Source organism: Chaetomium fimeti (assembly GCF_033439085.1).
Source record: "Chaetomium fimeti strain CBS 168.71 chromosome Unknown B0H64scaffold_3, whole genome shotgun sequence".
Lineage (NCBI taxonomy): Eukaryota > Fungi > Ascomycota > Sordariomycetes > Sordariales > Chaetomiaceae > Chaetomium > Chaetomium fimeti.
In genome coordinates this window covers 551,184-574,672 of record NW_026944331.1, presented here as the reverse complement: position 1 = coordinate 574,672, position 23,489 = coordinate 551,184, and the positions used below count along the sequence as shown (strand labels likewise).

Below are 23,489 nucleotides of genomic sequence, written 5' to 3'. Positions count from 1 at the left end.
TGACACAATACCAGATGTTGTCTTGGGAATGCCAGTGTGGGAACCTTTCGGCGACGGAGATGACTCCCGGGCCGCGGTCCACGGAGATCTATACACACAAGTACTCGCCCAGCCATCCCTCAATACCATCCATGGTTGCTGCCACCGGGCTCTTCCCGGGTCTTGTTCTCCTACGTCGTCGATTCTATACGCTCTAGTCGGCCCTTACCCGTAGCTCTCAACAAATTGAAGAGGAGCTGTGGTGCTATACGCAACGCCCCTCAGGTCGGGAAACCCCAATGTCTGGAAGCTCTTCGAGAACCCCCGAGAAGGTTACCAGCCACCTCATGGACAAAAAAAGCCGAACTCCAAGTGCAGATGTCGGCCATAGAAACTTCGAGTCCTTGGCTGGAGGAATATAACGAAAGTTATCCTGAAGCTTAAAGACTCTATTTACTCCATTTCCTTTTTTTCTTTTTTACCCTCTTCTTTTACTTAACTTAATTTTCTCGATCTCTTTTCATTTATTCTTTTTGCTTGATTTCTTGCTTTTCTTTCGAGTTCGGCTTTTTTTGGCCAAGAGGGTCCCAGCGCCGGCTCAGGGAGAAGATCAGGGTTCGGGTCCGTGAACCGAGTCTTGGCACGCCGAGTCTTGTGGGCTCGATGACGAAATGGTTTCCTCGGGAGATGTGAGTGACAGCATCTGCAACTCACTATTCTGGGTTCTCCAAGCTTGAAGCGGCTGCATGTATCTTCTTTCTATGGACCCTTATGGAACTCATCTTGCGGCCCAATATTTACATATATCGCAAGTCTTTTGATAAATACCTCGATTTCCAATAGCGAGCGTCAAGTGTGCCCAGTAAGGATTGCGGGGGAGGGGTAAAGTCGATCAGCTGCAAGAGGCGGCCGCAGAATGACGAGTTTTAAATCCCAGGGATTTGTTCTATTGGTGAGGGTTCCGAGGAGCGTTTCACAGCTTAAGCTTGACGGTAAGACCTATGACAAGGTTGGTCGTTGAATATGGACCGAGACGCCCAACTTGCAGACGCTGCCTGCCCAAGTCATACGAGCTGTCGTCGGCTATCACAGCTGAAGCTTGGGCGGTCCGCTTCCCGGCATTGCCCGCGAATGTTCGCTACAGGCTTTGGCACGCCAACTGCGAAGCAACGAGAACTAGTCAGGTCACAAGGCTGCGCCTCGTACCTCGCGAGTTTCGGTGTTCCGTGCCGGTTCACGCCTGTCGGGCACTGGTGTGGAGCTACCGGCCGCATCCGACTCGACCCCGTGGGCCGCACAGTTCCCACAAGCCTCGTGCGCTTGCCTTCTGCCACCGTGTTCTCGAAGTTTTGGGGGTCCCAGACTTCGGATGAGCCACGAGGTAATTGGTTTAAGTGCCAGCGGTGCAACATGGTGGGTCATTCGGCAAGACCTTGATGGGTGCACAAGACCTCCTGTCTCCAACTGAGTGTGGCTGCATGCCAGCTACCTCAAAATCTGCAAGGAGCCGGCCGCTATTATCTTCGACCTCGTCGCTGTCGGGCTTGGGGGCTGTTGGCCTTTTGTGAGGGACGGCTTCCAACCGCTGTCTCGAATATTGTTCCAACATTGCGGCGTAGTTGAGGGCGGCACAACACATCTAGAAACAGCGCCCGGAATCTGTTGGGGATCACATCTCACCCTAGCAAGCCGGCCACCTTTGGAGGCCCCCTCTTCTCTACCAGTCTGTCTCAGGGGCAGACCGTTTCGTTTCTCTTTTTTTCGGCGCCCCTCGTCTATGTAGGCCAAAAAACTGCCTTAATTTAGAGTGAGAAAGGATCTGGCCGTGGTACGGGCCGCCCCTGGCCAACAGACTTTGGCGATGTCGCGAAACCCGGAATGAGGCATCCTGTGTGAAGTCGGCGACCGCGCCGCAGTTGGTTTCTGCAAGCCACTGCAGCTTTCTGTTGCTGCGAGTAATAACGTAATGCCGCTACTACTTCAGTTGTGCATGCGGGCCAAGGTCTGTCAGCACCGCACTGGGTGCCCTTGCGCTCAAGGCAGGCGCGTCTCACCCTCCCGCACCAGCCATCCCATGCCCCCTCCCCCTTCCCACCTTCCTTCGGTCCACAGCCCCCCTCTTATAGCACCTTCCCTTGCTCGCAGCCTTCTCTTCCCACCCCGCCTTGCTTGGAACCTTTGCAACTTCCACACTTCGTTTTTTTTTGCGCTTTTGCGATTTCATTTCGTGCGATACCCAACCGCGCAGACATCCAACTCCCCTAATTTGTTTATGCTTTTGCTTACAACTTGATTATTACCGCCGACATTAACTGGTTGGGAAACCCCACCTCTCACAACCCTCCAGCGGGTGTGACGACACTCACCAACCGCCATGCCTGAGGTGTACCGCGAGTCCCGCTACATGCGGGAGCGGGATACGTCTCCCTCTGACGATGAGGGTTACAAGAGGACGACAGTGCGCCGGTACAAGGTGACGCCCGATCGCGTCGAGCGTGTCGAGCGTGATGTAGACGTCGTCGAGGAGGAGCGCCGCAGTCGCTATGCCCCCATTCGCCGCTCCAGCCGGGACGATGTCATCGAGGTGGACCGTCGCGTCGATCGCCTGTACATTCCCGAGAAGCCCCGGTCGACCTACGACCCATCTCCCCATAGCGCAACCTACGTTGAGCGCCAGGTCATCGACCGTGAGCGCGAGCGGGAACCTAGAGAAGACCACTACTCGAGGGTCGACCGCGTCGAGTACCGTGGGGATGGGCCTCGGAGCGCGGTTGTGGAGCGCGAAAGAGTCATCGAGCGCGACGAGCGGGACCGCGATGATGACTACCGCCGCGGCAGCGACCGCGGGAGGGCCGTGTACGAGTCCAAGGAAGTCGAACGGGTTGATCGCCACGACGTTTACTCGCCAAGAGAATTTGAGCGTCGCTCGTACTGGGACGACGAGAACCAAACCGACGTGCGCGTCGAAAAGAGAGTCGAGCACCGGGATTCACATGGCGGCGAAATCCGTGTAGAACGCCGGGTTGAAGAGCGCCGCGATGATGGCTATCCCGCTGGAGGTGCCGATGTTGAGCGCTGGCGCAAGGAGACCGAATACTACGAACCCGCGCAGGCTCCCACTCCTATCGTCATTCGGCAGCGCGCCCCAGAGCAGAAGATCATCCTCCAGGAGGCCCCGCCGGCCACAGTTGTCATCCGGGACCAGGCCCCAGATAACCGTGAGGTCGCTCTTACCCGCCAGGAATCGCGTGATGGCGAATACTATTACCACCGCGAGTCTCGTGAAGTTGGCCCTTACCGAGGGGACCGTCGCGAGGAGGAGTATGCGATGGCGCGCTATGACGACGACCGGCACCGCCATCACCATCACCACCACCATCACCGTCGCCATCATCGGGAAGGCTACAGCGACGCCGAATCCGACGATGGCTACTACATGAAGCGCACCGTCACCCGGCGGGAACGTAGCGCATCGAGCAGCCCGCACCGCAAGCGCCATATCGCGGAAGGGGCCCTCGCCGGGGCCGGCATCTCAGCGATCCTCGCATCTAGACGCGACTCACATGGTGAGTATAAGCAAAACCGCGGTCGCAAGGTTCTTGCCGGTGCAGCCATTGGCGCCCTTGGTACCGAGGTCGCGAGGCGCGCACATAGTGCTTACCAAGAACGCCACCCCGACGAGCACGAGAGAGAGCGTTCCCGTTCTCGCTCGCGCCCTCCTCATTCCAGGCTCAAGACTGGTCTTGGGATCGCTGCTGTTGCTCTCGCCGCCGCCGGCGCAGCCAAATACTACCAGAGCAACAAGGTTGAGAAAGAGGAGATGAACCGCGGCCGGGCCCTCCACCGCGATAGTGACACAGACCGGTCTCCCAGCCGGAAGCGGTCCAAGAGCCGGGCCTCTTCCATGGCCAAGGCCGGCCTGGGTACGGCCGCCGCCGTCGGGCTGGTACAGCACTACCGCCATAAGAGCAAGTCGCGAGATGGCAAATCGAGGGATGGCAAGAGCCGCTCTCGATCGCGCCTTCGAACTGGTGCCGAGATGCTAGCCGCCGGCATCGCCGGCGCCGGTGCTAAGAAATTGTATGACCGCCGCAAGGATAAGAAGGAAGAAGAGGAAGAGCAGGATCGAGAACGCGAGCGGGAGCTCAGTGGCGATGATGAGTATTACGGCCGTGACGCGCGCGACTACCACCGCCGTAGCAGGAGCAGAAGTTTAACTCGGTCCGGACCCACGTACCCCGACGGTGACTCTTCCGTAGCTGATCCTGAGCTAGGCATGGTTGAGTACGGGGCCCACCCCCTGTATGCGGACCCCCCACAACGAAGCGAGAGGGGCCCAGCGGCAGAGGGGTATGAGTCTGCGGCAGAGGAGAGGAGCCGCAGGCGGAGGAGGAGGCGTAGTGGGACATCGAGAGGCGACGACGATTACTCTGCGGATAGTGAGACGGAGACGGACCATGACAAAAAAACGGAGAAGAAGCGCAGCGGGAGTAGGCTGCGCGACCTTGCTGCTGGTGCTGCGGCAGCTGGCGCAGCAGCCATTGGTATTAAGAAGTATAACGACAAAAAAGACAAAGGGAAAGAGAAGGAAAAAGATGAAAGGGACCGCGAGAGAGATAGGGACAGAGATAGGGAGAGGGATAGGGAGAGGGAGAGAGACAGGGAGAGGGAACGAGAGAGGAATAGAGAGAGGGAGAGGGATAGAGGGATGGAAAGGGACCGGCGGCGTGAGTGAACCGACCTGAGAACACCCCCGATTGGCTTGCTGACAACCACTAGGCTACGGTGACGATGCTCCGCCAGACGGCTATGACAATTATGGCCGCCGGGCTCCTTCCCCCCCTCACGCGTCTGGTGGTTACTACAACCCCCCACCAGTGGTTCCTCCAACCGCCCCGGCTCCAACCAACGGCTTCACACAACACCCCAATGTTGCCACCACCAACCTCAACCAGCACTACCCACCGTACCCACCGGACTCGGCCTACACTCCATACAGTCCGCCCGTGCCTGGACCGCCCCCGAATTCGGCTGCACCGTTCGGCCCTTACACGCCGCCCATGCCTGGTGCGCCCCCGGATCCGAATGCAGCATACACACCATACACCCCGCCCATGTCGGGTCCGCCACCGAACCCGAACCCGGCTGCGGCGCCGGGACCTGTGCCTCCACCGATGCCTCCGCCTTCAAACCCCACGGGCCCTGAACATGTGAGTGAAGCTTTTCGTGCTGGTCGTTCCACTCTAGAGCCAGAAGCTGCCGCTCGCTCCGTTGATGGTGACAAGAAGGGTGCGTCCTCTCGCGCTTGAGAGACTAGACCCCCTCATCGCACTGCACTCGAGGCCTGGACTGACTGTTTATGTGCTCGTAGATCGTGTAATCCCCTCGGACGCCTCCCCCCCTACAGGCTCGACAAGCTCGGAGATGGAACCACCAGACACGCCTCGCACGTCCAAGTCTGTCATCTTCATCCCGTTGTCTCCCAAGTCATCTGCTACGCTCCGCCGCCACCACGAGAGCCAAGCAATCAAGTCCGAGACGGAAGACATGGCAAGTGATAGCGATGACAACCGAAACCGTGGCAAGGGGCCGGCCGATGGCGAGCCTGACAAGACACGCCGTCGCCGCAACTCAGATACATCTTCGGACCGCCCACTCCCCTCCAGCCACCGGTCGCGCGACAAGGATGCTACCTCGGAGACCGATGACGAGGATGCAGTCGAGATGCTACCAGATCGCTTCGACGCCCACGGCCGCCCGCTCGACGGGTCCGGTTCCTCTCGCGGCGGCGGTTCGAATTGGCACAGCCGGCGCGGGGACTTTGAGTACCGGAGTCCGCGCGGCGCCAACGGGACCAACATGCGTGGGGAGTGGGGTGTTGCTGGTGCCGATGCTGAAACGGTGGAACGCCTTGTGCGGGACGTTACTGGAGTGTTGGAGGGCAGGGGCAGCTGGATGGGATTAATTGGCGGGATTCTGAGTGGGAGCTTGCTGAAGGGGCCTGGTGGTGGTGATGATGATGGCGAGGACGACGATGGCAAGGGTCGAGGGAAATCACCCGATCATGACCGTGATCGTAGTCGAAGTCGTGATCGTGACCGTGATCGTGATAGAAGCCGGGACGGTAAGGACGAGGACAAGCGGAGGCGAAGGAGAGACGATGATAGGGACGAGGATAGACGGCGACGTAGGAAGGATGACGACAATGGGGAGAGCAGTAGTCGTAGGCGGAGGGAGGATGACGAGAGGGGGGAGAGCAAGAGTCGGAGGAAGCGGGGGGAGGATGAGAGAGGCGAGAGCAGTAGACATGCAGAGGATCGGCGGACTCGTGGGGGGGAGAGGGATGGTTATGACGACGACGAGGATGAGCACTATTATGAGGATAGGAAACGGAGAAGTCGGGGGAGGGGCGATCGGTATGAGAGGGGCGTGGGGAGGTCACAGACTTGGGGATGAGGTTTGATGGCTGATGACTTTATGATTGCTCTGATTTCTGCTCTTTTTGCATGTTTTCTTTTCTCTACGCTAGATATGATGCTTGGATGTTTTCGGTCACAGATGCGCTGGACTAATAGTTCCTCTTTTTTTTTAAGATACGAATATCATGATTTATGTCGGTCCCGCCTTCGATGTTCTCGTCACACAAAGTAATATGCAGATCGATCTGGACATGATACTCTATACCCAAAAATGGGGTCATGTGCAACTACCGTGGTATATGGTTCTAACGTACATAACCCGACCGCTCTATAACTCATCGTGCTCCTCGTCATGCATAACCGGCTTGTCGGGCCTCCCGCTGTCCTGGTGCAGATCGACGCCCTTCTTCGCGCGCCACTTCTGGAACAGCGCCCACAGCTCCTTCTCCATGCCGCTCTCCATCTGGTCCGGCAGCACGACGGTGTACTCGACGTACAGATTCCCAAACTCGGTCTTGTGGTACACGCTGTCGCCGTCCTCGTGCCACTTGGGCATGCCCTCCCCGGGCACCGTCTCGACGTGGTTCGGCTGCACCACCGCGCCGCGCTCGCGGCCGAGCCGCACGACGTGCCCGTCCAGGTGGGTGACGTTGCGGGTCCAGTCGCCCATCAGCGCCTCGCGCAGCGACAGCACCTCGCGCCAGAAGAGGTCGTCCTCCTTGCGGCGGAAGAAGACGCCGTCGACGCGGTCCGGGTTGTCGTCCCCCTCCAGCTCGGGCTCCTTCTCCACCACCTGCACGATCAGGTCGCCCGCCACGTAGTCCGGGCTCGCGTCCGCCTCGTTCTCGTACGCGATCCGCACCCCGTCCGCCATGCCGCGCTGCACCGTCAGCGACACCGTCGCCGGCCGCCGCACCACCCGCTCCCCGCCGCAGGCCTTGCAGCGGTGCTTGATGCTCTTGCCGCGCCCGCCGCAGGCGTCGCACTGCATCTGCACCTGCGTGACCATCCCGGGGGCGAGCTGCTGGCGGACGGTGCGCACGCCGCGCCCGCCGCAGGTCTGGCAGGCGTGGACGACGCGGTCGGCGGCGCCCGTGCCCTCGCACTCGTCGCAGATCTCCTGCTTGTTCCACTGGAACTCGGTGGTGCGGCCGTTGTAGAAGTCGCGCAGCGACACGGGCACCTTCACCTCGACGTTGTGGCCGCGCCGCTGGCCGGGTTGGCTGCCGTAGTGCCCGCCCCCGCCGAAGAAGCGGCTGAACAGGTCGAACGGGTCGTGCCCGCCCCCGCCCCCGCCCCCTTGCTGCTGCCGCCGCTGCTTGAGCCCCTCGTACCCGTACTGGTCGTAGATCTGGCGCGACTCGGTGTCGGAGAGCGCCTCGTAGGCTTCGGCGACGAGGACGAACTTGTCGTGGGCTGTTGGGTCGTTGCTGTGGGAAGGGGGGGGGCGGTTGTTAGAGATGGGGTTGCGTAGGAACGAGGGGGTTGTGTGCGCGATGGAGCTGGCGGACTCACGGGTTCTTGTCGGGGTGGTATTTCTTGCTTAGTTGCCTGTAGGCTGACTTGATCTGCCTCTCCGATGCTTGTTTGTTAAGGCCGAGGACCTGGGGGTGTTTGCTGTTAGAGAAAGGCTAGACTTTGGAGATAGAAAGAGGGGAAGCCCAAACGCACCTTGTAATAGTCCTCGGCGCAAAACGCAACCTGTGCCAGGGCCAAAAGTGGCAGCAGAATGGTCTTGAGTAACCTCATGATGGTATGCGCCGCGGCCGCTGTGGCCAGGCTGTTAACTTGGGTTTGCAAAGCTCAATTGGTGGCGGGAAAAGAATCAGTTGACGGTGTATTTGGGCCAATGTAGGCGTGATTAGGACCGTAATTAGAGAGCGACAAGAAGTGGGAAGGAGAGAAGTCGAGGGGGGGGAGAGACAGAGTTGACAAAAGGTGTATGAATATGGCCAGTAATGGACATGTAATCCGTAACTTTGTTGCCATCCAAGACTTCCGTTTTTAGTTAGATGCGAATGGTTGGTTGGCCGTGCTTCGCCTAGCGTGGAATCCACGTGTCCACCAACCAAGCACATCTCAGCCTCCCGACCACCGACCCAATTTTAATTTTGCTCCTCATTCCTGGTCTCCCGCGTACTTTGTAGGACGTGCCACCTCCCTTGTGCCTTGTTGGATCGCGAAGTCAACCTCTTCGCGATATACTATGTATAACTTCCTACCCTTGGCCTCTACTCAAGGATAAGGTTGGGAGGCCAATTAGGCAGTTAAAAATATCGAGAGTTAATGTTACATTGTTTCCGCATTGGCTCCAATGTTGTGATAGAGAATACGGGCTCCACGAACAGTAGCGTCAAAGCCAAGGTCGACATCATCTTTAAGAGCTTGTGGATATTTGTTTCGTTTCGCTGGCATATACAGACGCCGAGGTCTCCTTTGCAAGGAAAGCCGATGGTAAAGCTGCAAAAATACTGCTTCCCAATCTATCCTCGTCCGTAACCCATACACGCTCCCCGATGTCTTGCGCAGCAAGACTAGTTGTCATTCTTGCGGAAACGTCTCTCCTTGTCCCGCAGCTCCCGATCCTGCTCAGCCAACTCACGCTCGAAATCATGGCGCCGTCGATACAGCTCCTGATTCTCCCTGCGAAGGTCCTGGTACTTCTTAAGAAGCTCTTCCTTCGAGCGCTCAGGTTCGCCTGAAGCCCTCTTCGCCTTTGACTTTCTGGGCTTCCGAGCGTCTTTGATATCCGCCACCAGTTGGTTCTCGCAACCCTTCTGGAGAACTTTGGCAATAGTGATGAGAGGAATACGGATTTGCGCATCAACGTCGTCGCCATTCCTGTGTTCCTTGTAAGTCATAGGAAGGAGGGAGGGGAGGACCACAAAGAAAAGGAAACACGTACGCCGTGCGAGTGAACGCTATGGATAGAGTATGGCCAGGGGGAAGCAAATCGGAGGCGTGAACATCGACGCTCGCGGACTGGTCCGACAAGGGCACCTAGTCCATGACCGTCTGGATGTTGCCATTCCCATCCCGAATCCACATGCTGATAGCAGAGCGGTCCAGGGCGCTAGCTGTCTTGCTAGCACGATCCGGACCACGGGCGTAAAACACGTCGAGGCAAAGGACTACCTGGATGCGACCCTCTTTGAAGTACTCCTTGTACCGTGCCTCCAACTGGTCTCTCGTGAAGCGATGAGCATACGCAATTTCGACAACCAAGGGCGGGCAACGGTCCCCCGGTTCTCTAAACATCCTGAAAAGAACGGCCACATCGGGGGCCATATAAACTGTAGGAGACTCTTCATCGTCTCTAACCTCGGCCCTGGCGCAGTAACATGAACCAAAGAGCAGCAGGAGGGCCCTGCGCCGGGTCCATTTCTGACGGATCTGTCCCGCAATCATGTTCGTCAAGGCGACGGAAAGATGGCGGTGGATGAAACTCGTTTTCTGTTTGTAGTAAACTACGCCGCAGCTGTAGTCGGACGGGCCTGGATCTCTGCGGGTTTCCATCTCTAGAAGCTCAAGATACTGTTCGGGTGAAGCCTTGAAAGCCATGCCTCCGAAGGGCTCGCGGGGAGAGTCATCATCGAGCTCCTCCAGCTGCTGGAGCAAGTCTTCGAAGCTGCCCAGAGCATTGTCGCGCGGGAAGCGATCCATGGTGAGTTGAGTCGAGGACTTATCCAAATACCCTACAGGGGGGAAGTGATGATTTGTGGGAAGGAAGATGGACCGAGGAGGTGCGACAAAATGAAGAGAAGGGGCTCTGTTTAGGTACCTAGGTACTTACCCCGCCATTGTCTTATCGCGACTCGAGCCACGACTTGCAGAGATCTTGACATCTCCTTCAGGTTCACTGCACCGTGTAAACATTCCAAGTTGGAGCGCTCTTGCCCTCCGACGACGACCTCTTACACTTCCAACCCTAACCCTGTCGAGCAAGACAACCGTCCTTCTTTCAGTCGCCCACCCCACATGAATGCCATTGCGTAATAAAGTCACCGGATAAGAGTAGGGCCATAGGAATGTCTCCGGAGTGCCTAGCTTATACTTTCTCCCACTCACATCGACTCTCACTCTCCTTCTCTCACCTGCAACCTTCTCACTCACTGGTTCCCCCCCCTTTTCACCCCCCTTCTTCCTCCCCCCTGATCATCACCACCGCCACCACCACCCCCAAACAAACAAACCAACCCCCCCAACCAAACCACAACCATGCTCCCCCCAATCCTCGCCTCCCTCCTCCACCCCTTCCATTTCATGGCCCTCGCCCTCTCCCACCTCCCCTCCACCATCCTCGCCGCCCTGCTCACCCGCGACCTCAGCACGCTGCTCTCCCCGAGCCGGCTGCGCGCCGCCTGGTTCGGCCGCTTCTGGGCCCAAGTCGGCCCCCTGGTGCGGGCCAACGCCGAGACGAAGGTGATCCCGCTGCTCCAGGGGCGCGTGACCTACGGCGTGGTGCCGTCCTCACCCTCACCCTCGCCCACCGACACCGACACCGACACCGCCCGCGGCGACACGCCCCAGCAATCACAATCACAATCCCACCCCCAGGACCAGCAACCACACCCCCACCCGCCCGTCTCGGGCACAGTCCTCGAAATCGGCCCCGGCTCCGGCATGTGGACATCCCTCTTCACGCCGCGCCACCTGCCCGCCATCCGCAAAGTGTACGGCGTCGAGCCCAACACGGGCGTGCACCCCCTATTACAAGCCCAAGTAGCCGCGGCAGGTCTGTCGGAGACATACGAGATCGTGCCCGTCGGTATCGAGTCGCTGGCGGGATCCGGGCGGGTGGCGCTGGAGAGCGTGGACAGCATCGTGACGGTCATGTGCCTGTGCAGCATCCCCGAGCCGCGGCGTAATATGGCGCAGCTGTACGGGTACCTCAAGCCTGGGGGCAGGTGGTATGTGTATGAGCATGTTAAGTGCTTTAGGGAGCAGGGGTGGGGGATGCGGTTGTATCAGGGTGAGTGACAGGCTTTCCTTTGGTTTGGGTATCAAAGATTTGTCCCGATCGAGCGGGCATTCGCTGATTTGCATCTAGCCTGTCTGAATATTATCTGGCCTCAGCTCATCGGAGGATGCGAAATGTGTCGCGACACTGGGAAGTGGCTTAGGGAGGCCGCCCCATGGAGCGACGTGGACCTGCACCGGATGGAAGGAGAGGCCTGGTACTTCACCATGCCTCACATCATCGGCGTTCTCACCAAATAGAGCTGTTAGACCATCGAAGGGCGTTTGGTCCTCCGAGTTGGCGCTGTCATGCTCGCTTTATATCTCACTTGTACATGTGCCAAACACAGTGGTCACAAATGCATAGAAAGCAATACTCCCGAGTCACTGAGTGAAGATTGGCCCTAAGCCTTCCACTACCTGACTATCTCGGGTGCCATATCCGTCCATCTATCTCCCTTGTCATGCGGCCAAAGCCCGTAGAAATGGCCAAAGATCAGCCAAAGTAAACGACTAATGCCCCGTCAAAGTAAAAAGATCGACTCCCACCCCCCAAAGATAGCCAGTCTCATGATCGAGTTTACCAGCCGCTGGGGTCAGCAGCTCCCGAGCTCCAGCCGCCGTCGCCGCCATCGGCAGCACCGGGAACATCGCCAGCGCCGCCGCCATTCTCGGCACCGCCATGGCCACCACCTCCGTAGCCGCCATCGGCCCCATCCTCAGGGACCAAGGGGTTAGGGCATCTAGACTTGTAGTGACCCATCTCCTGGCAGTTGTTGCACTTTACACGCGAAACTACGAGGTGATTAGCAATGACTCAGTAAAGCGACTTGCGAGGACTCACTATCGCGCGGCTTCGGGCAGTCTTTGTTCATATGGCCAAACTCATCGCAGTTGCGGCACTGCACCAAGGCCATGTTGCGCGGCTCGGTGCAATCACGGGACATGTGACCCTCCTGGCCGCAGTTGCGGCAACCACGGGGACCACCCTGCGGGCAATCGCGAGAGAAATGACCCACTGGTCATGGTTAGCAACCCCTTGGCCCCTATGGAAACGGACACTTACTCTCGTTGCACTTGCGGCACTCAACATTCTCGGCCGAGCGGGGCTCAGTACACTCAGCAACTTTGTGACCCGATTGACTAGAAAACTGTCAGCATACCGCATCTTAGGCACTTTACGAAGGGAGACAAACCCGCAGTTCTTGCAGGCAAACTTGTCAACGCGCGGAGTAGGGCCTTGAAATCTGGTCAGCTAACATCACACTCAAATGTCGGTGCAGGGTAACTTACAGTCGCGAACGCGATGGCCGGGCTCGCTGCAGTTGAAACACATGATTTCGAAGGCATTAACCTTCTCAATCTTCTCCTGGGGGCAGCTCTTGGCGATGTGACCAATCTCGTCACAGTTGCTGCACTTGGGAAGGCCGCCGTAAACGACTTCACCGGCGTCGGCGAGGCGCTCAATATTCTCTTCAACATCCTTCGGCCAGAGCTCGCGGTCCCGCGGGCGAGGGGGGTTCCACTGGAAACGGTAGGTGACCGTGTACTTCTTGTGGAGGCAGCCTTGGAGATCCATGTTGGTGAAAGTGGAAGCCAAGGTCTTCTCAATGGCGATGAGCCACACCGGAACATCTTGGGCACGGAAAGCGCGCTCCAGTGCCGCGTACGTAGCATCAGGAGACGACTTGACGTAGATCTGAATGGCCTCTTTGACATCGTCAATGTCGCGCTCCTTGACGGCACGCTTGATGAGGGCCCAGGCTTCCTCGGTGGACATATCCGCAAGGTGGTCGCGGTCGATCTTGCGGGCATTCTCGCACTGGCTGATTGTGTGGCCTGCATTTCAAACAGAGTCAGCAGGCTTTTATTGCCATCACATCCTACACCAGTGCCATACCAGTCTCGCCACAGTTCTTGCAGACGCGGTTGGGGCAATCCTTGACGACATGGTCGGGGGATTCGCACTCTTTGCACAGCATGGGCGGCGCGTTGGGGCAGTCCTTGCTCCAATGGCCCTCCTCGTTGCAGCGACGGCAGGCGCCATTCATGACGCGGGGGGTAGGGCAATCAGCCTTGTTGTGACTAGGTACAACATTGCGTTAGTCGTTCCAGTTTGGTTGTTGGCCGTTCGAAAGAGCGGGATAATTTACCCAGGTTCGCCACAGTTGAAGCAGGCGCGATCGCCGCCGCCGTTGCCAGCGTTCTCATTACCACCATTCTCTGCGCCAAAGCTTTCGCCGCCTGTGGCAGCGCCGGAACCGCCATTGTTCCAGTTGCCGTCGTTGCCATTGCTGGTACCCCAGGAATCGGCAGCGGTAGCATCACCGCCACCACCACCCCAGTTGTTGTCCCAAGTCATGATGGTTTTGTGTTTGGGTTTGCAATGTGACTGTAGTATCGGCGTCAGAGAATTTCCCAAGTTGGAAGGAGTATGGGTCAATTGGCGGAACAAGCTAGCAAGGTTTGACCAAGTAAAAATGGGAAGCGGAAAGGTAGAAAGTGCGGAAGTAAAGAAGGCTCGTGGAGCCCTTGTTTCCGAAGAGAGAACGACTAGTGACGATACCTGCAAGACGTGGAACGGGAATTCGAAATGGAGACGGAACTCATATTGGCTTACCTGAGTTGATCTAGCTGAGGAAAACAGCAGTCGGAATCTGAGACGCGATTTGAGTTAGCCTTTGCGAACACCCCATACCACTTTGGGCCCCGCGATTATCGAAAGTGAAAAGAAGGAACAAGTTGGAGGGAGACGATAAGGTTACCTGCTTTTATGAGGGCCTCGATAAAATCGATCGATAGCCGGAGTGTCGAGCGATTGGATTTACTCGAGGTCGGGTTGTGGTGGGAACTAAGAAGGAACGCAGAAGCGGGAAGAGAGGGCGGCAAGGGAGAATTCCAAGTGGAAGGTGGGAAATTTTGGCAGAGAAAGGGCGACAAATTTAAAAGTCACGGTGTGTTTGCGAGTCAGAGTTTTCGCTTTGGGTGAGAAGGAGGCCGGACCACGATCTGTGCCCTCTCTCGCGACATTGGGAAGGAGCAGGCCGGCACAGGTGACATATGGAACTTCCATATTTCAGAATGATCGCGCGGCAACAATTTGAGCTAGGAAAGGAAGGTGCAGTTTGTTCACCACACCTAGGCAGTTGCGCAGTGTTGCTTGTGATTCAGCTCTGGCGATAATCCTTTGGTGTTTTAATATCAGCAATTAAAAAAAGGGGCAAAGTAAACAATCCTCCAGGGGTATCACTGTGCGAGCTACATGACACACGGCCCGTAGTTATTGACTAAACTTTTCGTGCATCCCATTCTAAACATGGGGAATATGCATGTGCAAGAACTCATGATGCTCACTGGGACAATGAGAGTACAATCGCATCTTGTATCTGTGAACTGTTCCGGACCCGATAGCTATCCAGTGCCAAGTTGGGTAACAGTATCTGCAGCAACAAGCAGGTTAAAGTCTTGGCATCCATGTTAAGCTCTCAACGCTTTCTCTTCTGTTAGGTTTATGCATAAGGTATGGATTTTGTTGGTTCGGAGGTTAGATAGGCAGGTAGTGGGTATTCACACTGCAAAGGTATTACGAATGCCTGATGTGTTTTAATTATTTTATTTTATTTGTCTCTTGCGACCATTAATTATCACGGGGTTTCCAGTTCGGCCCTATTCCTCACCTACCTATGTTGGGCCTCTTGACTCACACCGAAAGAGGGAGGTGAAAGATAGTATTGTGGCGGCTAAATGGAATCAATGGAAAGTTCAACCGCTAGCTCCAACTTGTTTGTCTCCACGCGGCCCTTCTCGCCGGGAAAGAAAGTCAAAGAAGGGAGTTTGTAATCCTCTTGCAGCCTTCGTTGGATCTTTGGATTGCCAGGTCCAATAAAGATTCTCTCAGAAGGAGCGTGATGGTTGCTGGCAAGGCCAACCCCTGGACCCAGCGGAGGGGTAACGGCGGGGAGCTGAACCACCCCGCTGCCATGCAGGTATCGGCGCGACTGATTCCGTAACACCAGTTGGTGGGGGATAAGAGGTCGATCAAACTCGTTGGGGACCTTTAAAGAGGCATTAAGCTTTGGGAACAAACTCTGCCTTGACGTCTTTCCCAAGCCGCAACATAAACCCATCACCTCAACGAACATCAACCATGTCGAAGCCTGACAACCTGCCAGAGATGGAATACCGCTTCCTGGGCCGCTCCGGCCTTCAGGTCTCGGCCATCTCTCTCGGCGGCTGGCTGACTTACGGCGGGCATGTCGACCGCGAGGGGACGTACGCCTGCATGAAGGCCGCCTACGACTGCGGAGTCAACTTTTTCGATTGCGCCGAAGGGTACGCCGAGGGCGAGTCCGAGAAGGTCATGGGCGAGGCTATCAAGAAGTACGAATGGAAGAGGAACGATATCGTCATCTCCACCAAGGTAACCCTCGCCGGCATTCTTCGCACTCGATGCCCGCATTGACAGTTTCTCAGCTTTACTGGGGCGACGCCTTCAGCAATAGCAAGGTCAACAACCGGGGCTTGTCGCGTAAGCACATCATCGAGGGCATGAACTTGTCGCTCGAGAGGCTGCAGCTGGAGTACGTTGACCTGATCTACGCCCATCGCCCGGACCGGCACACCCCCATGGAGGAGACGGTGCGCGCCTTCAACCACCTGATCAACACGGGCAAGGCGCTGTACTGGGGCACGTCGGAGTGGAACGCCGATGAGATCGCGCAGGCGTGGCGGTACGCCGACAAGCTGGGCCTGATCGGTCCCGTGATGGGTATGTCGATGTCTGGCTCCGAGTGAAGGGTGGCCCGATAGCTAACTGGAACAGAACAACCGCGGTACAACATGCTCGAGCGCATCCAAGTCGAGAGGGAGTACGCGCACCTGTACCGCGAGGTCGGCCTCGGCCTGACGGTCTTCTCGCCCATGCGGCAGGGCATCCTGTCGGGCAAGTACAAGAACGGCATTCCGGACGGGACGCGGTTTGCCCAGACGCAGGTCGAGTTCATCGCCGGGTTCTGGAAGCAGACGGGCAAGGCCGAGTTCCAGGCCATGGCCGACACGGTCAGCAAGCTAGAGCCGATCGCGGAGAGGCTGGGAGTGAAGCAGAGCGTGCTGGCCCTCGCGTGGGTGCTCGCAAACCCAAACGTGAGCTCCGCCATCACGGGTGCCAGCAGCCAGGCGCAGGTCTACGAGAACATTGAGGCAGTGCGGGCGTACAAGAAGTTGACGCCCGAGATTATGAAGGAGATTGATGAGATCCTCAACAACAAGCCGCCGACGGTCACGATGAGGTATTAATGAAAAGGTAAAACAATGTAGGGAAAAAGGAAAATAAACAAATATGGACACCCAGTGTGCCAAAATGTATTGCCCTTGCCTCGAAAGCTGTGTTTAGTTGAGGATGCAAAGAAAGGCAGACTCAACAAACATCGGATGATTTGCGCAACGGACAGCCCACCTGGATGGGTTTCTGGAACGATCAGTCCCCTTTTCGATTGATGGAGACAGCCAATTTGCCAGGAGAAGCACGGACTCGAGCGGCCCTGAAGAGTCCAATTGGTCCCCAGATTGGATGCCCCGCTAACTGCCAGGGGAAGCCCCGCTTCGTGCCCCCGACAGCCACGCGTACCGAGATAGCAGGGCGGTGAAATATTTCCAGTGGAAGCTGCCGATAGACTTTCAAACATCCATCACGGTGCTGTCGCTTGTTTCGATTCCTACAAGCAGGCCGCCGTCAAATATCGGCCTCCCCTCGACCACCATGGCTCGCTCCGTGACAGCGACGACGAACGGCGCTTCTAAGAGAAAGGAGCCCGCCAATGGCAAGGTCAACGGCCATGCAAACGGCAGCGCAAACGGCGAAGCTCCAGAAGCAGAATCACAGGTCGACGATGCAACCTACCGCGACTTCTTCTGGACCTATACCGAGGAGCCGCATCGGACGAGGCGCCTTGCCATCATTAAGGCCCACCCCGAGGTAAGAACAGCATCACATATCACCCATAATGAACAAGTTAATTGACCGTTGCTGTGCATTTGCGTACTAGGTAACGAAGCTATGCGGTCCTGAGCCCCTGACCAAATACGTCGTCGCCGGTGTCGTCGGCCTACAAGTGCTGCTCGCCCATCTCTTGCGCGACACCTCCTTCTGGTCATGGAAGTTCTGGGCCGTCGCATACGTCTTTGGCGCCACTTCGAACCAGAATCTCTTCCTCGCCATCCACGAGATCTCCCACAACCTCGCTTTTAGGTCGCCCATGGCCAACCGCCTGTTTGCCATCTTTGCCAACCTGCCCATCGCCGTGCCATACAGCGCTTCGTTCAGGGTATGCTCTCCACGACGTTACTCTCCTACATACGAATACTAACCCCTCCAGCCCTACCACCTCACCCACCACAAGTCTCTCGGCGTCGACGGCCTCGACACGGACCTTCCCACCGCCTTCGAAGCCATCTTCCTCGACTCGATCCTCGGAAAGGCCTTCTTCTGCACTTTCCAGATCTTCTTCTACGCCCTCCGGCCCATGACCGTCTACCGCGTGCCCTTCACCTGGGTGCACGGCGTCAACGTCGCCATCCAACTCGGCTTCGACTACGCCCTCGCGTGCCTCCTCCCGGGCTACTTCACCTTCCACTCCGTCCTCTACCTGCTGCTCTCTTCCTTCCTGGCCGGCTCGCTGCACCCGACGGCGGGGCACTTCATCGCCGAGCACTACGTCTACGAGAAGATCACGCCCGAGGCCCGGCAGCCGAGCAACAACATCCCCGTCCCCGAGACCTTCAGCTACTACGGCCCGCTGAACCTGGTCACGTACAACGTGGGCCTGCACAACGAGCACCACGACTTCCCCGCCATCCCGTGGACCCGCCTGCCCGTACTGCGGGAGATGGCCAAGGAGTTCTACGCCGACCTGCCGCAGCATCGCAGCTGGACCTATGTGCTGTGGCGCTTCATCTTTGACGAGGAGATCGGCATGAGGTGCCGCGTCAAGAGGAAGCAGGGCGGGAGAGTGGTTGGGGGAGGGTCCACCACGGCCAAGGTGGCGAACTGGAAGGAGAATGAGATTGAGGCATGAAGCGGGGGTTGTTGCGGCAGTCATGCTGGCATGGTTTTGAGCGCTGAGCGTTGAGCAAGTTATAGACTTGGTAATGGTGCATGTAAGATGGGGTTTGTGTTCGCTGAGCTGTCAGATATCGTATAATACATGGGGCTTCTTGAGTGGTTAAAGACTGGTTTCGGCCGTCTCTTACACCATGGAACCCAACGAAGTTTCACTTCAAAGCGATCATGACACGACTAAAGCTAGTACCGAGGGGGAAGGGCCAGCCATTGTAGCGACTCTACCTCAATCATAGTCTGGGAATGTGAAATGATGCCACAACAAATTGTCATCCCTCAACAGTCCTCTCTCCCCACAACCGCCCGGAAGGTTTTATGTGTACCGTACCAGTTCCACATCTCGGGTTGGTGAGACATATCGCCATGTGAGATGTCAACTCCAATACCTCTGCACACAGGCAATTATTCTCCGCCCCGCTCGATGTACTCTTCGGGGGGCATACAAGGCGCTGTTGGGAATACACAGGACTTCAAGGTCATAACAAAGGTGTAAAGCCCGAAAGCTCAGCTGTCGCGCGAGGCACATGGCGTTTCTTTTGTTTCTTTCTTAGAGTGATACCCCCGATCGTGGCACAAGCTGTCAATGTACAGCAACCTAACTCCCTTTTTGCCACCCCCAACCAGCCCAGAGGCCCAGCCTGGCGTTGAGCACCATGGGATAGAGCACACACACAAGCACAAGCACCTGCATAGCTGATCCGTGACCAGTGTGTCCATGCACATGTATCCCGCCTTGGGAGAAATACAAAAACCAATAAATTTAGTAACTAAATCCCATAAGGTCCCGTCTTTTCCCGTCCATATCATGAACTCGTGGCTATCATTTCTGACCTTGTGTCCAAGACGTCTAAATCCTCGTACATCAAACTTGAAAAGAGAAGGCGGGGAAGGGTTGTTGGGTGTACATGAGACATGAAAATAACAGGGTGGATTAGGTAGTTCGTCAAGTGTAAACAGTAATAGACAACGCAAGGAAGCATGGGACTGAGGTGGAATAGATGATGAAAAGGGAATGGGCGGACGAGAGAGTTGGTACAGTCGAGGGCTTCCACGCCACTCGGCGCTCGTAGAGGGATTTTGTACCTTTGCCCAAGAGAACACAGGCCATCCAGGAAGTAGGAAAGCGGGGAAGAATACAGTAGTAGAAGACAAAGTCGGTTCCCATTATGATGGTGACCAGGCCCTGAGGCAGTTGTAATTTAGAAGAAGAAAAAAGGATCCTAAACAAACACGGGAGAAACCGCCATCCGCTGTCCGTAAAACCTCGCGCGCCTCTGCTTGGTTAAATCATCGTAAAGTCCGCCCTGCTCCGACCGGGTAGTAACTTCATTCTTGAAAAGGGAAAGGAGCAAAGGAAGAAGAAAAAAACGTAAAAAGACGTAATGTAATCATCATCAACAAATCGCTTCTTTCTCTCTGTCTCTCCTAGTATGTGTCGAGTGCCTTTTTATGCGTCTCTCCACCGACCCAGCCACCAAAGCAGCAAAAGAACGCCCCCAAAATCGCCAGCCAGCCCAACTCCCGCTCCATTCTTCATGAAGGAGACGAGAAACTAAAAGAAAAAAAGAAGGGGGTGAAAAAACAAAAAAAGTGATTTTGTCCATAGTACCATGCCACCACGCCATGCACGCTTGCTTGCTTCACCGATTCAGTCAATATACAGAACCAACCCGCTCCCAATGAACCCCCCCTTTCCCTTCCCCCCAAAGGTAGGTCCCAAACCCGACCCAAAACATAAAAGAAAAAAAAACCAAGTCTGCGAAGATCTTGACAACAATCACTCATAATAACAAAGGGAAAAAGATTGCGTCGCTGGACGCAGGGCTGAAAACAAAGTCAAAAAGCCCCGCTTTCTACAAAGCAACAGAAATCGTCACCTCCCCGTCAGCAGGGGGTTGACTCCCACCACCACCACCACCGCCCTCAGTCCCATTAGGCTTGAGACCGGGGGGGTCATTCGCCGCATTCGGCTTGACGGTAGTCTTGCCGGAGATGGTGGCGGTGCGGACGCGCTGGCTGAGGGGCAGGGTGTACTTGAGGACGCCCTTGAGGATGAGGGTGAACTCGTCGTCCATGATGCGCTCCCAGCGCTCCGGGCCGCCGTAGGTGCCGTTTCCGGGGTTCTTGAGGCGCACCTCGCCGCTCGAGTACGAGATGCCCTTGTGGAAGAAGGAGCCCTCGAACGAGAGCGCGCTGTCGAACCCCGTGATGGTGCCCAGCCGCATGTTGGGCGCCGCGTCGTCGGGCGGGGCCGGGTCTGGTTCGGCGTCGAGAATTTGCATCGTGTTGCTTGCGCCTTCGCTGTCCGCCGGTTTGCGGGGCGGCGGTGGGCCGATCTCGCCCGGGTGGGTGTAGCGCCACCATTCCGAGTCGGACATGGCGTGCGGGGACTTGGCGAAGACTTCGATGTCGGCCGAGTCGACGACGACAACCACGACGTTGGGATTGTGGGCTTTGATAGTCAAATCGAGCATCAGCTCCTGCTGGCTCGCCACGACGTGGTCCATCGAGACGAGCTGGATGCCGGTGAGCGGTTGGGATGTGGCAAACATGAACCCGATGGCACCCGAGACGACGAGGAGGAGCATCACGGTGAGGACGAGGCAGCTCGCGAACCGGTTAAGCACCGAGGGCGCCGAGCGGTGGTAGGTCTGCGCTTCGATAGACCGCATGGAGTGCCCGCCCCTCCGGCTCCTGCCAGAGCGTGATGATCGTACCGTCCCAGACCCAATGAGAGGCGTCGTCTCGTCGTCGGCACCTGTGGTGTCGTCAAGATCGTAGCCCATCGATAAGTGCGTCCCCCGCTTGCCGTTTGCCCCGGTCGTGGCACGGTTGGCGAATCGCGGGCTTGGGGGCGCGGACGATTGCCGCGAGTTCATATTCCCTGGGGCCAGGGATCCGCCGAACGGGCCGTGCTCGGCAAACAGAGAGGGGTGGCCGTTGCCGCCGCCGTTGCGGCCCCAGCGGCCGAAGTGGTGGTGGTGACGGGCGGTTCCCCGGGCAGAACCGGCGGTGCTTCTCCCGGTGCCCCTGCCGTCGTCCTCGGCAAACCCGCTGTCGCTGTGGCCGTTGGTGGCGGACGAGTTTACAAACTTCATGCTCTTCTTGGGTACGACGGGCGGGCCGTTGGCTTCCATAACGGCGTGAATCGAGCGCATGCCGGCGCGGTCGATCTGGCTGGCCATCGAGGTGGTGCTGGGGGTTCGCGAGTGGAACCGCATGGGCCGCTCGCGGGCATCTGGGGGGTTAGAATCGTAGACAAAGGTCTCGTCCGAGTCGGACGAGTTGGCCTCTTCGACGGCGCTCGCGACCTTGGCCTCGAAGATATCGGCCTTGGACGATGCTAAGCGATGCCTTGTCAGTAAGCTGCTCATCTGGTACATGACCATGCTTTGCCTGCGGGAGTGGGTTTGACGAGAGCGACTATCTCCTTCGTCGTGGTGCCATTTTGTCGGCGAGACGGACTTCTCGGCCGATGAGACGACTGATCCCATGGACTGATAATGGCGTAACCGGGGGAATAAAGCAGCTAAATTCGGTGGCTCACCATTGCCGGCCGTCACGGTGGGTGTCTTCCGTGCCGGCTTCTTCTTCTCCTTCTTTGGTCGTATCGTTTCCGTGCTCCCCTTTGTGCGCAGGCTGACGGTCGAACCTTGCCCTCCCGTCCCCGGGACGAGCGGGGCTTGTGGAATCGACGTCACCGTCTCTGTCTCGACTGTCATGCTCTGCAACGAGCCCTCACCGGTCTTGCTCTTGGTGACACCCTGCTTGATGCACGTGCTCGACTGCCTGCTCGTCAGAGGAGGTGCGCTTATAGCTCCGCTCCGCCGCCCGGTCTTGATGTTGTCGGTATCGCTGCCGCTGTCCCCCGCGCTTGTCCTTCCCTCGCCGTTGTGGGAGAGACCGAGGCCTACGGAGTCGGCTTGCGACGTTTCCGAAACCATGCTGTCGTCGATTTTCTCGTGTATCGACTCCGTCGGGCCTCGTGGGGATCCTATCGGGCTGACTTCCTGCACGGTCTCGAGGGTTGATGTGCTACCGCCTCCCCCGCGCGCGGGTGTCCTCCCGCCGGTTGCAATATGGAGGTCTTCGGCGTCCGTGTCGGATGGCAAGTCCGTCGGAGGGGGAATTGGTGGGGTGGGGCGCTGAACGTTAATCAGGGGTGCCTCCGGTTCTGGCCTTCGCGGTAACCCCATATTCGGCTTGTGGAGGATGGGCGGTGGAGATCGTAACCTCGGGGACACGGGCCATCTGGGCGACTCTCGCAAATGTTCCATCGTGGTGGGTGACTTGACGGGCGCGCCCACATTAGAGCTCGGATCTGAGGTAGACGGGAGGAGCGTAGGGGTGCTAGCGGAGGAGAGAGATTTGGATGCTGGTGCTGATGGGGCGTTGGTCTGCTTTGCGGATCGCGAAGGACTGAGGTCTTGCTGGCTGTTCTTCCTCGAGCGGATTCCGGAATTCGCTGATGAAGTGCGAGAAGTTGCCGTCCGTGACAGTGGCCTGGTGGGAGATGGCTCGCGTGATACGAGGGGAGACGGCGCGGCGGACGACGAAGTGGACGTGGCAGATGCCTGGGACGTGAACTTGGACGGCCCCGACTCGGTCATTGGGGTTATTGTCGCCGTGCTGGCAGACGATTCGCGGGTGTACGTGGGGTGGACATCCTGGCTGGCATCAGGGACTTCCGACGTCCCGGGCGATATGTTTGGTGACTTGTCCATGTCTGCATGCGAGCACTGGCACTGGTTGGAGTAAATGGGAAGAGGGGAATGGTGGCTCGACCTGAGCCACACATGCCACGCTTAGTCGTCGTCGGGTTGGGTAGAGGCCAACTCTGCCGGGGCCAACGAATCGATACAGCCCGCCCAGGGCGCAAACGGAGGCTGTCGTGGGCGGGAATGATGGCCCCAGTGGGTTTGGGGGGGTTTGTGTGGTGTAAACGGGTGGTGTGAGTCGTGCGACGGTGTCTCGGCGTGGGTGATGCTTTGGTATTCGGTTGCAGGTGCAGGTGC

General features: G+C 57.5%; 7 protein-coding genes across 7 annotated transcripts; 4 read left to right on the top strand and 3 right to left on the bottom strand.

The window, feature by feature from the left end:
* Window positions 1-2,353: 2,353 nt before the first annotated feature.
* B0H64DRAFT_338144 (uncharacterized protein) lies at window positions 2,354-6,602 on the top strand (the record flags this gene model as incomplete). Its single annotated transcript, XM_062801179.1, has 3 exons — window positions 2,354-4,523; window positions 4,759-5,268; window positions 5,351-6,602. The coding sequence occupies 3 exons, from the start codon at window positions 2,354-2,356 to the stop codon at window positions 6,433-6,435; spliced, it is 3,765 nt and encodes a 1,254-aa protein (XP_062660248.1). The 3' UTR covers window positions 6,436-6,602.
* A 42-nt stretch (window positions 6,603-6,644) lies between these two features.
* B0H64DRAFT_338141 (uncharacterized protein) lies at window positions 6,645-8,397 on the bottom strand. The gene is made up of 3 exons (XM_062801178.1): window positions 8,070-8,397; window positions 7,914-8,002; window positions 6,645-7,828 (listed from the first exon to the last, which is right to left on the bottom strand). Exons 1-3 carry the CDS (start codon window positions 8,145-8,147, stop codon window positions 6,727-6,729), a joined length of 1,269 nt encoding a protein of 422 aa, XP_062660247.1. The 5' UTR covers window positions 8,148-8,397; the 3' UTR covers window positions 6,645-6,726.
* Window positions 8,398-9,115: 718 nt separating this feature from the next.
* B0H64DRAFT_107491 (uncharacterized protein) lies at window positions 9,116-10,246 on the bottom strand. The gene is made up of 2 exons (XM_062797753.1): window positions 9,304-10,246; window positions 9,116-9,239 (listed from the first exon to the last, which is right to left on the bottom strand). Exon 1 carries the CDS (start codon window positions 10,059-10,061, stop codon window positions 9,399-9,401), a length of 663 nt encoding a protein of 220 aa, XP_062660246.1. The 5' UTR covers window positions 10,062-10,246; the 3' UTR covers window positions 9,116-9,239; window positions 9,304-9,398.
* Window positions 10,247-10,498: 252 nt separating this feature from the next.
* B0H64DRAFT_107485 (S-adenosyl-L-methionine-dependent methyltransferase) lies at window positions 10,499-11,779 on the top strand. Its single transcript, XM_062797752.1, has 2 exons — window positions 10,499-11,370; window positions 11,449-11,779. The coding sequence occupies exons 1-2, from the start codon at window positions 10,617-10,619 to the stop codon at window positions 11,616-11,618; spliced, it is 924 nt and encodes a 307-aa protein (XP_062660245.1). The 5' UTR covers window positions 10,499-10,616; the 3' UTR covers window positions 11,619-11,779.
* A 3,725-nt stretch (window positions 11,780-15,504) lies between these two features.
* Window positions 15,505-16,652, top strand: B0H64DRAFT_319525 (NADP-dependent oxidoreductase domain-containing protein; the record flags this gene model as incomplete). Its single annotated transcript, XM_062800433.1, has 3 exons — window positions 15,505-15,777; window positions 15,831-16,125; window positions 16,180-16,652. 3 exons carry the CDS (start codon window positions 15,505-15,507, stop codon window positions 16,650-16,652), a joined length of 1,041 nt encoding a protein of 346 aa, XP_062660244.1.
* A 382-nt stretch (window positions 16,653-17,034) lies between these two features.
* B0H64DRAFT_356266 (fatty acid desaturase-domain-containing protein) lies at window positions 17,035-18,755 on the top strand. The gene is made up of 3 exons (XM_062801592.1): window positions 17,035-17,331; window positions 17,402-17,680; window positions 17,732-18,755. Exons 1-3 carry the CDS (start codon window positions 17,116-17,118, stop codon window positions 18,428-18,430), a joined length of 1,194 nt encoding a protein of 397 aa, XP_062660243.1. The 5' UTR covers window positions 17,035-17,115; the 3' UTR covers window positions 18,431-18,755.
* A 1,572-nt stretch (window positions 18,756-20,327) lies between these two features.
* On the bottom strand, window positions 20,328-23,198 carry B0H64DRAFT_356264 (vacuolar segregation subunit 7-domain-containing protein; the record flags this gene model as incomplete). The annotated part of the gene is made up of 1 exon (XM_062801591.1): window positions 20,328-23,198. The coding sequence occupies one exon, from the start codon at window positions 23,196-23,198 to the stop codon at window positions 20,328-20,330; it is 2,871 nt and encodes a 956-aa protein (XP_062660242.1).
* Window positions 23,199-23,489: the final 291 nt, after the last annotated feature.

Bases quoted from the DNA above. Each gene is read 5' to 3' on its own strand.
- B0H64DRAFT_107491 (XM_062797753.1), bottom strand. From the start codon at position 10,061: ATGGATCGCTTCCCGCGCGACAATGCTCTGGGCAGCTTCGAAGACTTG.
- B0H64DRAFT_107485 (XM_062797752.1), top strand. From the start codon at position 10,617: ATGCTCCCCCCAATCCTCGCCTCCCTCCTCCACCCCTTCCATTTCATG. The intron at 11,371-11,448 runs GTGAGTGACAGG...ATTTGCATCTAG, and splicing joins GGGGATGCGGTTGTATCAGG to CCTGTCTGAATATTATCTGG.
- B0H64DRAFT_356266 (XM_062801592.1), top strand. From the start codon at position 17,116: ATGGCTCGCTCCGTGACAGCGACGACGAACGGCGCTTCTAAGAGAAAG. The intron at 17,332-17,401 runs GTAAGAACAGCA...TTTGCGTACTAG, and splicing joins TCATTAAGGCCCACCCCGAG to GTAACGAAGCTATGCGGTCC. The intron at 17,681-17,731 runs GTATGCTCTCCA...TAACCCCTCCAG, and splicing joins CATACAGCGCTTCGTTCAGG to CCCTACCACCTCACCCACCA.
- B0H64DRAFT_338141 (XM_062801178.1), bottom strand. From the start codon at position 8,147: ATGAGGTTACTCAAGACCATTCTGCTGCCACTTTTGGCCCTGGCACAG. The intron at 8,003-8,069 runs GTGCGTTTGGGC...AAACACCCCCAG, and splicing joins GCGCCGAGGACTATTACAAG to GTCCTCGGCCTTAACAAACA. The intron at 7,829-7,913 runs GTGAGTCCGCCA...CCCTTCCCACAG, and splicing joins TACCACCCCGACAAGAACCC to CAACGACCCAACAGCCCACG.